The 15,616-nt window shown below is 48.3% G+C and overlaps 1 protein-coding gene across 1 annotated transcript in view; it reads left to right on the plus strand.

Moving 5' to 3' along the window:
- The window catches only part of LOC149857381 (axonemal central pair apparatus protein HYDIN-like), a 71,055-nt gene that overhangs the window by 8,534 nt on the left and 46,905 nt on the right, over positions 1-15,616 (plus strand). The window contains exons 7-18 of the mRNA XM_090063947.1: positions 138-353; positions 1,394-1,590; positions 1,990-2,172; positions 6,195-6,314; positions 9,034-9,193; positions 9,297-9,469; positions 10,708-10,906; positions 11,806-11,905; positions 12,517-12,616; positions 13,232-13,400; positions 14,474-14,712; positions 15,415-15,535. Of these exons, the coding sequence (XP_089920073.1) occupies positions 138-353; positions 1,394-1,590; positions 1,990-2,172; positions 6,195-6,314; positions 9,034-9,193; positions 9,297-9,469; positions 10,708-10,906; positions 11,806-11,905; positions 12,517-12,616; positions 13,232-13,400; positions 14,474-14,712; positions 15,415-15,535 (1,977 nt within the window). The remainder of the gene's footprint in view (positions 1-137; positions 354-1,393; positions 1,591-1,989; positions 2,173-6,194; positions 6,315-9,033; positions 9,194-9,296; positions 9,470-10,707; positions 10,907-11,805; positions 11,906-12,516; positions 12,617-13,231; positions 13,401-14,473; positions 14,713-15,414; positions 15,536-15,616) is intronic.

The following is a 15,616-nucleotide window of genomic DNA, read 5'->3' on the forward strand; positions in this document are numbered from 1 at the left end:
CTGTATTTCTGCAATGAAAGAAGTCCTTTCTCATTACAGTCGCCTTTACAGCAATTTAGTACTCCCATACTGTTTTTTTGGAAGCAAGAGTTTGAGATTGATGACAGGCATTAATAAAAGACTTTCTCATGGCTTAGATCCTAGATGGCTTGGGGCTGGGTCCCTCAGGGCCACCGATTCCTCCTGCTGCCTTTTTCTCTGTGATTTCCTACCCGGAGAGGCGGGCAGCCCCTGTGGCAGGAGAAGCTGTCAAACACTTTGCCTTCATTGTGCCAGAAGATGTGAGTATTGAGGAAGAAAAAAAGGATGCTGAAAACAATGCAGATGCGACCATCTCTGTCCCTACAATGAAGGTACAAGTACAGATGGCAACATTGCTTTGTTTTCTGTGCAGAAGGGTGTGTTGGGAGGGAAGTGAAGGGTCAGGGGAGCTGCAAAACCTAAACATAAAGGGATTCAGCAATGGAGCAATGACATGGTCCTGCATCTAGGAGGGTCTGGACTGGCGCCACTATCTCTAACCCTGCTAAACTTAAAAGCATGTATTTTCTGGAAGGGTATGAGTGCTTGTGCAGCAGGCTCGCTTATGCAGTTCCACGATAGCGCACACAGCTGACCTCTGGCACTTGTGACCAGTCACTTACACAAGCAGTTGATTTGATGCTCCATGCATAGAATTGTGCACACAGAGGAGGCATGTGGTTACCTGGGCCTGTTTCTAAAAATAGTTGGCTCAGTTGTTTCCTATTTACCTGCCCTTACCATCAGTATCTTTAAAGAACCATAGCTCCCTAGTTTGCTTTGAGGTTTGGTACTGCCTTGTGAACCTGATTGTGAGCCTTAGCAAATAAAAAAGACCTCTTTTTCTGCAATTTCCCTTTACATAAATGACAAATTGAATTTCAGCTCTGTTCAGTCAATGTCATTCAATAAAAGAGGGGATGGGATTGGAAGAGGAGATTACAAAGAATGAAAAGTGACAAAAGTGAGCCCGTGAACCTCATTGTTATGGTTAGGATTTTGCAGGCATTTGGTATAGAGAGGTTTCCATGGTAAAATTAAAAAAAACGAAAACCCATCAAGCAATAAAGGGTTTAACCTAAGTGGCACAGAGAAGCCATTATTCTGGTGTGGAATGGGCACTCATTACTTGTTATCTGTTTCACTGGCTACTAAGGGCAAGGCCTTATCTCAGGGATGACCCTGCGCAGCAGCTCCTACTGTTTAATCATGACTGTGGGCTAGTGAGGGTTCTGAATCTGCTCTAGGCTTTCCTTATCCATCAGTGCTGTTATGCTTGGCATGAGGGCTCAGTAATGTCTTATGCTGCCTGTGTTTTGGAGTCCCCCGAGTCGCTTTTTACTGTCACTTCCTCCATTGAACTGGGCTACAGGAAGAACAGGCCACCCCAACCAAAGGCCGACAGAAGAAGGACAAAGCAGATCCCAGTCGTGAGGCTCAAAAGGATAAGCGCAGCACAGGTCGCAGCAGGAAGGGCCTTCCAGGAACAGCCCCTGGACCACTGACACCTCTGACTGACCTAAACCAAAGCACCATGAGTGGGGGACAGTCCCAGGAAAAGTTCCTCAGGTGAGCTACCAAGTGATGCTGGAGCATGGGAATATAGAGAGGGTCTCATACCCAAAGCAAACACATTGAGTTGCACCCAAAAGCAAACAGTGAGCAATTGTTTTAGAACTGGTGTAATATATTCCTTGTGGCTAATACTACTGAGGAAGGGAGCAGCCGTGCTTTCCAGTGGTCATTTCTTGGTCGGCTTCAAGGGAGTACATCACATAGTAGGAATCGGCTACACAGATATTGCATGGTCTTCAGGTGCTTGAGTGGGGATGTCCTTGTCATGTGTCAGGCCCTGGTTCCTAAGCCTAGCTGGCTGGGATACCTGTTGTGTTAGGTTTCATGAGTTACCCTGTCTTTCTTGGTGTCTTAACCCTATGAAATGTCAGAAGCTTTTTCTGTAACCACCAGGTTGAGCAGCTTCCGCTGGGTAGTGCCTGCTCATGGAGAAGTGACCCTGAAGATACATTTTTCCTCCATTGTCCCAGGGCAATTTGATCAGACCTTGAACTTTGAGATCTTGGGCACATGCCGTCAGTATCAGATTTACCTCAGGGGTATATGCACTTATCCTACCATCAGCCAGGACCCCAGGTAAGTACCTGCATGCTCACAGTAAAATTTCTCTGATGGTTTCCTTAACAGATTCTCTAGAAGATTAAATGAAATCTGGACTACTAAACTAGACAGCATATTACAGCTTCCCCCCACACATATCACACTTGCTCTGAGCCCTTCTAGACACAGACCCTTGTACCAACATGTAATGCATATACAACCCTTGGACAGAACTCTAAGGGCATTTAGCGGGGCTAAATTACTGCAGTTCACATATCAATCAGCAGACAGAAAACAAAAGGATAAAAAGTAATGCACCAGGAATAGTTAAATGGAAGCTCTGCCTTTATCCTAAATCATGTCCCTGCTCCTGGGTGCTAACCTACTAGAACATCAGATTGGCACCCAATCTGTTCCCACTTCCCAGGGCTCTGCAATGGGTCCCTGCTGCCACCAGGGGGAGCTCCAGGCCCCAGCTCCCCCTGGTGGCAGCCTCTTGAAAAGGCAGCCCCCTTGCTGCTTTCTGGCCAGCCATCCCTGCTGCCCACCCACCTTGCATTGTCCCAGGGCTGCCACCGCAACAGGGACACCAATGACAGGCACCAGGATGCCACTGCCAGGGCTACCCTCGCCCTTCTGGGCCTCCAGCTGCACTGCCTCTGGGCCTGCCAGGCCAGCCAGAACTGATGACGGCACATCATCCACCACACCTGAGATAACGAACAGTGGCTGGAGGCATTCAGGATGACCCAGGCCACTTGGAGCAGGAGGACACCCAAGCTTCCCCTCCCCACAGACCCCAGCTGGCCCTTGCCCTGCTCAAACTGTCTATGCCCACCAGCCTGCAGTACATCAGCCACCTGTTTGGTGTGGACAAAGCCACCACTGAGAAGGCTGCCCTGGAGGCAGACCTTGTGGCGGGCCAGTAGGGGGCTCTCCTGTGTTGAGCCACCCACCTCCCTGCGCCCGACCACCTTCCAGGCTCCGAATGCCTCCCTAAGGGCACCTTATGTCCGGCCGACCCCCTTCCCGAAGCACACTCATTAGTCTGGGGGTAACCTAGCTGCTACCATCCCAAGAATGGACTCACTCTCGGCCCTGTGTCCTTGGGGAAACACAGGCCTAATGTCCTACGGGTACTCGACCCAGTACAGGCACTTGGGGCACTTCCCCAAGTCAGGGGGCAAAAAGTAAAGTCTCCCTTAGTCCGCAGACCTAAGGGGTCTCTTAGGCATAATTTAGACCCACCCCTCAATAAGTCTCCCACACCAGTCACAAATGAAGACTTTATTGGTTACAGGGATAGGGTGAAAATAGGGTACAAGATTGAGCAATATCGTAGAAATCCTAAAGAGCAAACAGTCTGGCTGAGGTAGCCTTTTGATCACACATCTAAGTTACTGCCAGCTAGATATCTAATCAGATCTCAAGTAGCTTACTCACAAGCATCTTCCAAAGGCCGGTGAATTTTCCTTTTGGAGGCAGGCGGTTTCTAGCTTGTGAGTTTTGGGGGAGAGAGCCAGTTTCAGATGGTAAAGCTCCTCTGTGTCCCCCGCATGGCTGCTGCCCCCTCCTCCTGGGCAGTCCTAACTTATATAGCCCCTGTGACCTCATTCACCTGGTTCAGTGGAGACCAGCTCCGGTTGGCTGTCTGCCAACCAATTTGAAATACTGAGGTGTGAATCCTCTGTGATGGGCCTATTTTAATCTCATTGTCACAGGGCAGAGAATTTGGGGAGAAACCAAGGTGGCTTTCTGCCACAGACCTCGCCTACTGGGGCCAGAGGAGTGCAGGCGGGGAGGCCAGGTCAGGGGCTTGGGCACGTTGCCCGTGCTGCTGTAGATAACACGGCTGCAGCCTGGGTCCTGGGGCATGAGGATGTCCATCAGTTGCTGCATAAAGGGCATGGACTTGCGGACACTCCCCGACCAACAATTGTGGTCAGTGATGGCAACCCACTGTGCCCACAAGGCCTTGATCTTTATGTGGCATGACTGCACCAACCAGTTGTGTGCATGCTTCCACATCCAGCCTGACAGCCCCTCATAGACGTGGGCATTGGAGTGCCCACCCAGCTCAAACTGGCACTGCACCTCTGCCTCACCCCACAGCATCATGAGGTTACCAGTCTCCTCCTATGACCAGTTGGGGTCCTGGGTGGCAGACATGAGTATGGGCAGCAGCAATGATGAGGCCATTATGGGTCAGTCCCACTCCAGTTCTCTCAGCCTCTGCGCAGCTGTCCTTGTGCTTTGGGGCCTGGCCAACTGCCTGCAGTGCCCAGCACAGAGGCCTAACACGGGAGTGACAATCATGCAGCTAAGGCAATGCCCCACAACACCTGCAGGCTTGGAGCAGGCTGGTGGGGGTGAGCTGCGGGTAGGTGGAGTTAGCCCCAGCAGCCAGAAGCTGCCTGCAGCTCTAGCCTGAAGCAACTTGCAGGCCTCGACAGCATGGGTCTGTGAGGCATGCGGCACTGGGGTGCAGGCAGGCTGGGACAGCTGGCCTACAGCTTGTCCAGAGGGACATAAGGGCCTGGAATGGCCTCAGGCTCCCTGCTGGTGTACCCTAGCGCTCAAAATGCCTGTAGGCTTTTAAAGGCCTAAGGCAGAAACTGCCATAGAGGCAGCCCAGCCCTTGGGCAGGACAGGTTCCCAGCCCAGAGCCCTCGGGCTAGGCTGAGGCCGGCCCCCTACTAACAAGGCTGACCTGGGAGCAAATTTGCTTGTCTACAGGTGCATTACTGTGCAGTAACTAAGCACACATAAATTAGTGGTTTTACTGTGCAGTAAGGATGCACACATATAGATCAGCACAGTTAAGCATCTCATCTAGACACGCCCAGTGAGTGGATTTGCATAGGGTGAAAGGAATCTGAGTGTGACTGAGGTGTATCCAACAAGATTAAAAATTGTAGCTTTGGTGCGCTAATTGTAGCCAATTTCCATTACTGAGTTGAAGCCTTGGATAATCTGAAGTCAGGGAAACCCATTTAACTACTTACGTGGATCTGAGTTTCCTATAAGCATGACTATATGTAGCATCCCAAAATGAGGCAGGGCAGTGCTCTTCCTCCTTTGTAGAGCTTGGGAGCTGAGGCACAAGAGATAAAATGACCTGCCCTAGAGCACACTGCCCGTCTGTAGCAGAGCAGGAGGTTGAACTCACAACACTCAAGTCCAAAGCTGGTGTCTGCCCCCTTCCCTTCCTTTCTAGCTCCTCCTTATGTTGCATAGTTTAGCCTTGTATTGATCAGATTCAGGAGCCACCATAGTTTAACCAGTTTAGAGGGGCATAAAGAGGTCTGGCCTACACCATTTAATGCATCATATCTGACTAATGCATTTTTAAATCATATGCTGAATAATAAATGCACAGGCTGGAGAGCAGAGAGAACAGACATGAGAGTATTACTGTGTGGGAAAAGATGGACCTTGCATGGAAGACTGAGTGGTCCTTTTTTACAGGACAGATGTGCTCCATGGCCATATGCTCCAGGACAATGCCAGTTCATAAACATTTTGGGGAGAGAGATGTGTATTAAGAGAGGTGAAATGTCTCTCAGTGAGACAGGGGGCAAATAGAGTGGAGGAAGGCAGTAGGTATCCCCCTCTGTGAAGAGCATTGCTTTGATTGCACTTTTCACAGAGTGCTGACTCTTACAAGGACTGCTGGGCAGACAAAGCAATTCCATCTTGTGGAGTGGTTTGATATGTAAAATTATCTATGAAAGGCCCTGGAGCCAGCCATCCTGGGTGCCCTGGCAGCCTGGGCTGCTGAGGAGCTGCTGGACCTCCCAGGGCTTTCAGACGCTTGCCTCCCTAACAGCTGGATTGCTGAGGAGCCAAGTAACAAAAGCTGGGCCGGTTCTTTTGGGCCTTGTCCACCTTCTGGCAGAACTTCCTCACAGTTGATCCATCTCTATGCAACAGTTTAATTCTGATAATTCAGCAAATTTCAATAAAAAGAAAATATTCTCTCAGAGTTGTTCAAAGGAGCTCTAGTTCCAGGCTTGTTGGATTCCACAGCTCCTCACTTATCTACTTTTCTCTTCCAGGGTGGTATTTCCCCACCGGAAGAAGTGTGTGAAACCTGATGACATCATCTTCAAACAGTATGTCATGAGCACAGGGGTATTCCATTTTGGCCCACTGCTCTGCGGAAAGTCAAGAGACCGGTATGTGTTTCTCTCTGACAGGCAGACGGCAATGATGTTAGTCTCTAGCATGGTGCATGTCCAGTGTGTGATGACAATAACATATAAACTATCAGGGATGCTGCCTATGAACACAGAGGCAAGCAGGTTTCAGAGAGACAAAAGGCATAGGGACAGCAAGAAGGAGGAGAAGGATGACAGAAATGAGCTTACATAGATACGGTACTCACTTAGGCATACAGATTAGGGCTGTGTGAAGCTTCGGTAGCCGATTTGATTTACTGGAGGTTCGGCCCCATTTGGTGACCAAATCTCCAAATCCAACTCGGATTGAGAGACCCATTAAAAACTCTGAATTGAATTGGATGCCCCCGAATCAATTTGGAGAGATTCAGCACCAGTTTGGAGATTTGGCCTTAGACTAAACAAGCAGCAGTCCTTGAGAATGCTGGACACAGCTGCCTTCGGCTGGTAAGCCTGTTGTGGTTTGTGGGGGGGAACCAACACCCCCATAGCGAGGGAGGGATTGAGGCTGAGGCAGGGACAAGCTGCCCAGCCAGGGTGGTGGGGGCGCTGGACTCAGGTAGGGGATGCTCCTGCCACTGCGCGCCACCAGTCTAGGAGGGCATGGGAGCAAGCATGTGCCCCTGGATCTGCACAGGGCAGGCTGGGCTGGATGGCACTCTGGGAGGCTAGCCCCGGCCACCGGCTGCCAAGCTGTGCTCTGCGGGGAGGGTGCAGCCAGGGCTGTGCTCCGGGTTGCTAGCCCCAGCTGCAGCCCAGAGCACAGCCCTGGCTCTGCCCACCCTGCAGAGCACAGTGGAGTGGGGCCCATGGGAGGGCTGCACCCACCCTAAAATTCCTCATGGTCCTTGCCACCGGCTTCTCCCCAATCCAGGTGCATGCCCCCGCCCCCATGCCCTGCTGCTGCTTGCCCAACCAGGGTGTGACGGGGTGAAGCTGTGGCTTGTCCAGGAGGTGTGAGGAGGCTGGGCAAGCGGTGGGAGGGTATAGCCCCCACTCCCAGCACCTTCCACTGCCTGTCTAGAGTCCAGCCCAGCCCAGCCCACCCTGTGCAAATCCAGGGGCACATGCCCGCTCCCGTGCCCTCCTGGACCAGCAGCATGCAGCAGCATGCAGTGGTGGGAGCCCCCTCCCGAGTCCTGTGCCTCCCCACGCTGGCTGGTCACTTGTCCCAGCCCCAGCCCTAATCCCTCCCTCGCTGTGGGGGCTTTGATCTACATCCCGCCCATGCCCCTTCCCTCCCCCCTCCACCCACCACAACAGGCTTACTAGCTGGAGGCAGCTGCATCCAGCATCCTCAAGGACTTCTCCCTGTTTGTTCTATGGCTGAATCTCCAAATCGGCATCAGATCTTCAGATCTGAATTGGCTGAATCGAATCGGGACAGTGAACTGTCCCTCCGAATGGGCCAAATCTGGATCCGAATCAGCTACTTGCTACTTTGCACAGGCCTAATACAGATGTTTTTCTAGGATTAAGGAGAAGTGGTATTCAGTATGCCAACCCTTATCAGTTCCTGCTTGGGCAAATCATCTGTAGACTCCATTGAGACTCTGTGGGGAATAGTGATGTCCAGAGTATAGAGCCATAAGCTAAAACACAGAAGATCTGGGTTCTGCTTCCAGCTTTGCCACTGGTCTGCTTTGCAAGTTACTTCACTTCCCTGAGCCTCAGTTTTTTCTCTGTATAAAATGAATGAGATCAAAGATGCTGACCCATGTTTTAAAGCACTTTGAGTTCCAATGAAAAGAACTAGAGACAACTGAGGCATTGTCACAATGGCTTATAATATATATTAAATTACTGATAAATATTAGTAAGATCTTCAGGATTTGGCCACAGTATGTATGTAAGCTTTTAAAAAATGATTGGCAAAAGAATAAACTGTGGGTTTTAAGTGGGGGGGGCATCTAGGGAGAGGTTCTGTTACTTTTTGATAGCTGAAAAAGGCCTAAAAGCTGTCTGTTCATTGCTGCTGCTGCAACATTTTTGGTTTAATATCAGCTTTTTCAAATGTTAGAAATGAAGTTATTTTCCTTTTAGAATTCTATGGAGGATTGGAGAACTGTGGTATTTTAACATCATGAAACAGTGGAATCTGAGTAGGAAAGAAGGGTTTTTTTTAGCTAAACTGTATAACACTTCATTTTTTCATTTGTTCCTTTAACCTTTTAACTGCAAAGTCTGTTTTTCATTTTGGAGAACGTCTGTCTTAGTCAAAGATTCAGACTCCCCTCAACCATTTCAGTTTCCATGTGAAACTACACCTGAGATGTCCAGCAAAGACAGAGAACACAAGAGAATTTCTTGATGCTTCAAAGATGAAAACCAGACACAAAAAAACCTCTTGGAAAAGCCCATCAGGCAGCATTTCTCATAAAGAAAAAAAAGGAAGAGTCCAAGCCCAAATTATTTTTTTTCATTTCAGGTCATCTTTAAAATGACACATCCTTTTCTTCTTTGAGGGGCCTCTCCATATTCCCACTTCTGGGATCCAGTGTCTTCTCAGTGGCCCAGACATCTTAATCCAAGAAGTGGGAATATGCAGAGGCTACTCAGTTACATGTAAGAAACTCTTATTGTTATAATGCTTCTTATATTGATGGTGATCATGATAGGGCTGTTTAAGGCTGTCCTGCTGTTCACAAACTTGAGAGAATGAAGGTGAAGCATTTTCTTTGATTCCTTTACAGCTTGTTCCCCATTCTGTTTGCAGGTACAAGGCTCTCCGATATCCCAGTAACTTTGAGAAAATAACCATCCTCAACATATCCCCTTTGGAAGCAGAGGTTCACTTCTGCTTCCAGCATGATTTCAAGGCAAACACGTACCTCTTGGACCCACCCACCATGACACTGAAACCCAATGAAAAGCAGGTAGGTGACAACCAGGTACCACTCTCAGTTTGATCCCTATTCAGGAGTCATTTTTCTCTCCAAATAAATGCTTTGCTTTGTGCTTCTCTTTGTGCTGTGCCAGGAGCTGAGCATATGGGCATACCCTACTTCTGCTGGCATATTCGAAGACAGCATTGTCTGCTGCATTAAAGAGAATCCAGAGCCAGTGGTTTTCAGTATCTGCTGCCAAGGAGTGCGTCCAGAATTGGAGCTTGACCGCAAGCAGCTGCATTTTGAAAAGCTACTGCTGCACAGGTTGGGATCCTCAAGGGCTGCCCAGCTGGGCCAGTTCTTACTTCGCTGTTTCTCATTTGACTCAAGGGCTTGCAATTAATGTCCACTTTCTCTCGTCCTCTCTGGGGCTGTTCAGGATGAGGGCTGAGGTGATCACTCCAGTAGCTCTTCATAACACCCCAACATCCATTACTCACTGCCCAGCAATGAGAGCCTAGCATGAGCAATGTGGACCTCCAGCTTCACTGTCTTCTTTGGGCTGGATGCCAAGCAGCTGGTGTTATTGCAGCTTCCAGCCAGTCTGTGCTCTGGCTGCTCCAGTGTGCTCCATGAAGAAGCTCCCAAGGCTTTGCTAGCAGATGTTGTTTGTTCCAGTGGTCAGCATGTTCTAGCCCTTTGCTTTCCAATCAGATTTCAGATCTCCTGCCAGAATGTCATCCTTTAACATCCTCCCTCCCACAAGGCCCACATCCTAGGAGCAGCCTCTCTCCAGTGACAGGCTCCATCTATGCTTGTTCAGATTTCCATAGAAAAGTACTCAGTCACACCCTGCACCTCCCTCCCCCCCCCCTTGCACAGGCCACTCTGAGGTTGCGTCTAGGTTCACAGCACGTAAAAGAGAAGAGGCTGAGAATCTGGGCCTACTTTCCTTTCTCCTTTGCACCTGTTTTGGGTGTCTACCAGGGGCAGTACTGCCGTCATGCTCACAACTCACTATTGGAGCATCTGGCCTTATTGCACACAGCTTTGCATGCAATGTCTCCTCATGCCATTTGTGTTATTATATTTAAACAAGTCCTTTTAAGCATCAAACTCCAAATTGCACTTGCAAAGGTGGTTCAATGTCACAGTGACATGATGTAGAGTAACAGTAACACGTGGAAAAGGAACCACTCACTCACACCTCATGTCCACGTGCTCACACCAATCCACATCTCCCTAGTGAAAGCTGATCCTCCCCTACACTGATAACTGAAATCCTGAAGGAAACCTTTGATACACTTGCTCTTAACCAGTGGTCTAAATCAGAAACCCCAAGCCCTGCTGCTTTTTAGAATATATTTGAGCCCAGTTTTTCTCCTGCCCAGGCAGGGGGTCAGACTTAAAGATCTGACCCTGCTTCTATGATTCTATGATCTCTATACCTCCTTTCCTGTATAGGACCAGAGAGCTAGCAAGGAGCAGGGAAAGGTGATGGAACCAGAAATAACTTTAAACAATTTTTTCAGCCAGTTCTGAGCATCCTTCTGTCTCCACAGGAAAGACAGCAAGGCACTTTTTCTGAAGAACAGCACCCCTCTACCTGTAGCCTGGCGAATCAGTGGCCTGGAGAACCTGGGGGATGATTTCTCTATGCCACAAGATCAGGGCATCATTGATCCCCACTTGGAGTTTGCCCTGCAGCTGAATTTTAGGGCCACAAAAGCTCTTAACATTAAGAAGACCATCCGACTGGAGGTGAGGCAAACCCGTCCCCCCTCAGTAACACCAAAGCTGTCTTTCAACTCTTGATAGGCATCAATATATTGGTGCTGAGCTTGGTACTTGAGAATTACTACACATGGGAAGTGGAATGGGTGGGACTGCTCAGTAATGGTTACTGCACAGTCATTTGATATGTGCTAGAGCAAGTACCAAATGACTGCACATTAACACCTGCATAGTGGAGGGCACATGCAGACACACCCAAAGTCATGTAAGAACAGACACAAATCTTCAAGACAGGTTGGCTTGTTCATAGGGCTTATTTAGGTGCTGCCATCTCTGACAAGACATGCCCCATCTGGTCCCAGCCAATCCCACCTGAGATAACATGACATATATTAGAATTCCCCAGTGGTCCCTGGCCCATCCCAATCTAAGCCCAGCAACATAGCACTTAAACAGCAGCAAATTGCTGAAAAGCTGACATTCCAGGAGTTCCTTCCCAATCATCACATGCTGCAAGGCTACGTTTCAGAAATGCTATCTGGCAAACTAAGCTGAGGTTTATTAGTGCCATTCACCACTCCACAGCTCTTTATAATACTGGTGTTATTGTTCTTACTCCAGTCAGTATAACTGATAATGGGTTTTTCCATGCAAGAAGGATGGAGAATTACCTAATAGCTCTGCACATGTAGACACAAGACATTTACTGCAGAGCTAATTAGTCAACTCCACAGTAACCGTCCCATCTAGATGCACCCATAGAGAAGTAAAATCCTATTGTATCATCCCATGAGATGAGCTGGATAGATAAATCCTTGAAGCTGAATGGCTGAAGGCACTAGGGATGGAATCAGGGAGGTATGGCTGGCAGTGGCAAAACCTTGTGTGATGTCAGAAGGGTGCTCTAAGTGCTGGCTGGTTTTCAGGTTTCAGACGCAGAAAACATCCTAGGAATTGTTCAGATTGAAAACATCCAAGTCCATGCTGAAGCCTATGATGTTGCCCTGGACATCAGTTTCCCCAAAGGTCAGTCTTTCCCCCACAAGCTGAATCTAATCTGGGGCGTGTTGTTAAGAATAATTAAAGTTTTCATCAATAAGGAGGTAGGCCAGGTGGATGAGTGGTTGAGACAGAAATCAGTAGAAAAGGAGTATGCAATTATAGACCATTATAATGTATACTCAGGGCATGACCAAGGTTTCACAGGCAGCCTTCATTCTGGCATCTCCTAACTTCTAAGTGCTTGACTTCACTGAGTGCTTTGATATCCAATCTAGCTTTAGATAACTTAGTTTATTTACCTACATGTGGTCCTTAAAAAAAATGAGAGCATGCTAATAGTATTAAGCACCCTAACTTGCTAATGATCTAACAAGGTGACTAGAAAATGTTGAGAGATCAGCACTGTGCAGATAATGGAGACAGACACAGACTTGTAAATGAGGAAGTAAAAACTGAACTCCCTAGGAAGGAGCAAGGACATAAAGCCTCCAGGACAACTCTTGAGAATGGAAACTGTCTATGAAGGACCATTCTGGAGCTTCAATTGCAGATCTTGTAGTTAGGATATGTTTGGTTTTAATTCAGACTCTGAATCTCTACTCCCTCTCTCCTGCCACTTGTGGTTATTTCTATAGGGACAGATGGTGGTTTGGATTTTGGGGTCATGAGAGTCCTCGATGAAGGTAGGCAACAGCTGTCCCTGAAGAACAAAGGAAAATATGAGATTGGATACAGGTAAGCTACTGGTCATTTTGGTTGCGAGGGTGTGTTTCCTGCCCCTCCTCCCAAGCCCTTGTTTCCATCTGTATTCTCATGGATAGAATCTCTTCCTGGAATAGCTAGAGAACACACAAGGTAAACAATGCAGATCAGAGATCTTCACTCAAATATTTGATGCAAAATCCTGCTATACACAACAACTCTGCACTGTACATCAGGATAATAGTAGTAGAGACACAACAATGCATAAACCAGTACCCTGTAACTATGGTTTGTTTTTGGATTACACGGATTTTTTTTTTAAAGCACCTCCATTTTGCAGAACATTGTCAATTCCTGCTCCTAGCAGCTCTGAAAATTTACAAATGTGGGTTACACTTACAACCATCTGGCTGGAAAAAAAATCAGGACCTTTTGAAAATTTGGCTCCAGAAGCCAATCAACCTATTTGTTTTAAGTCTAGTCTAGAATTTCTTGAGCAAGGTTGAGTGGTACCTTAATGACCCTTTTCTCAGTCCAAATGGGTCTGATGCTTAGATGTTAATTTTGGTTCCTGACAATGTTGCTGCTTCTGGTTCTGTAACTGAACAGGTCAGCTCACAGCATCTTTGTTTTGTCTCCACCTTTCAGTTTCATACTACAATCCAGTGAAGCCAACCTAATAAATTTGAAGTCTCTCTTCACTATCCAGCCCCAAAAAGGGACACTTGCTGCTGTTGACCGTCCCACTCAGGTCCAGCTCACCTTTCACTCCAGGAAGGAAGTAAAGATTGAGGACAAGCCAATCTTGCACTGCCAGGTAAGAGGTCTGAAGAGAACTAACACAAGCTGAGTCCTGGTGGCTAGAAGATTGTGCCTTATGCTGCTGGGATGATACCTGTTGTCTGTACAGTGCTAATTACACAAAGGGGTAGACAGACAGCTTAGCTCGTGGATTCAAGGTTACCATCCATGTATTTTTACAAGCCCCTCCATATTCCTGATGCTTCATGAGTAGAGGCAAACAGACAGTTCTAGCTTTGGAGTAGATCAGTTTAAAGAGCCAGCACTATCCTCTCCTAAATTACATAGACTGGGTTGAGGAGCTTAACGTTGCAGTGGCTTATAGTTGCTCCAGTTTTAGTCCTTCCTAGCCAAGTATTCTCTATAGAAAGAAAAATGTAGGAGTGGACTGGCTGTAGAACAATAGTGTAACTAGGGTGGGGTGAGACATGCGCCTGCGCTGTGCATTGTCTTAGAGGGGACACCAGAATCACCCCCTCCCTCCCCAGAAACCTTTGCTATGGCAGGCACAGCCCAGTGCTGCCCAGCCATAGAAGCCAGACAGCCCAGCACTCTGTAATGTATGGACCTTCAGGAAGGCTGCTGCAGCTGAGAGGCAGGCTCACCCTGTGGCCTGGACTCCCTGGGGTCTGTCCCTGGTACCCTGTTCGCCCTCCCTCCCTCAGATACCCTACCGGCCACAGAGCTGTGCTCCGATGGCAAAAATTCAGCTCAACCCCTCCCCCCATACACTACAGAGCACAGGGCTATCCAGCTTCTATGGCAGGGCAGTGCCTGCTGTAGCAAAGATTTCTGGGGCTGGGGGCATTCTGGTGTCCCCTGCTGAGCCTGTTTCTGAGCTGCAGCAGTATGAGTACATGCTGCTGCAGCCACAGGAGCTCCTACCAGAGTGCAGAGAGAGGCAGGGAATGCTCCTACTGGGTCAGTTTAACCAATAAATTGTAAGGATGATGAGGTTCTCAAGTCAATATGGAATTTATGGTGAATGCTTAGCAAAGCATTTCATAGCTGCAGCAAGTGTGTGGACTTACAGCACTGAGACAAGGAAGTTTCCTTCAGTCCAGTTGCCAACTGTCCTCCTTTACCTAGGTCATTGAGCCCAATGTCTGTGAAGGGGGAGAGACCATCGCCAGCATTCCCATCCGTGTGTCAGTCAGTTCTTTGTTCAGCAAGTACAGCATCTCCCCTGCCTCCTTCATCAATTTTGGCTCCATGATGAATGGCACACGCAAGACCTGCACCTTCATGCTGGAGAACAAGGGAGCCCTTGACTTTAAATTTGTCATCTTAAAACTAATGAGAGATGTGCCCATCCTGCCAAGAAAAGGGTAAGAGTAAGCACTCTGCATTGATGGGAGGTAGCATAATCCAATGTGTTGGCTCTGGATTTAGGACCCAGATGCCTTGTTCTCGGGGTGGGGACCCACCCTTGTTCCCGGTGGGAATAGAATGACCCACCTTCAGTCGGACTATGACCTTTCTATACAATAATAGGCAAATTTATTGCGACACAGTGATAACAGAAAAGAAACAATACAAACAATCAAGCAATTCTATAGCTACCAATCCTAGGGCTGTCATTGGAGTCAAGGAATGTCAGGCCATGACACAAGCTTCACTCTGAAGGCACTTTCTTAGGTGTCCGATGTCAGCAGCTTGGAGGTGGGATGCTGAAGCCACCCCTCCCCCCAGTGGGATGGATGAGACGAGCTAGTGGTGTGTCCTTTGTCCATGGTGGTCTCAGAGACTCCTCTAGGGGTACAGGGATGGGGACCCCTCTCAGGGAGGAGGAGGAGGACCCAGGGCCTTTGTTACTCTCAAGGCTCTGCTTTTAAATTCTCCTTCCCTCCTGATGACTCTTCATCCATGGCTATGGCTGACTGGTCTCTCTGCACAGCGTATTTCAAGCCCATCACATGCATACCCTTCCCAAAACAAGAATTTCAGGCCTCACTCTTTGGCCTTGTGGGCTGGTGCCACCTTATTGCCACAGAGCCTGTAGCACAATGTATTTCTGCTTCCTCTTACAGAACATCTCATCTCAAGCACTCCCGTTCCCGTGAGAGTGACACAGCAGGCAAAATCTTTCTTGCTGGTAAACAGAGCAAGCGTACTGACTCTCTGCAGAAGGACATCAACCTTCTTGTGCAGGTTGGTGCATGCACCCCTTTGTCACAATCACTTTGCTGAGGCCTTGGTCCATTATGAGTCCTTTTACTCCTTTGCAAGTGA

This window comes from Crocodylus siamensis, chromosome 9, assembly GCF_052110815.1.
Source record: "Crocodylus siamensis isolate JL-2025a chromosome 9, ASM5211081v1, whole genome shotgun sequence".
NCBI lineage: Eukaryota > Metazoa > Chordata > Crocodylia > Crocodylidae > Crocodylus > Crocodylus siamensis.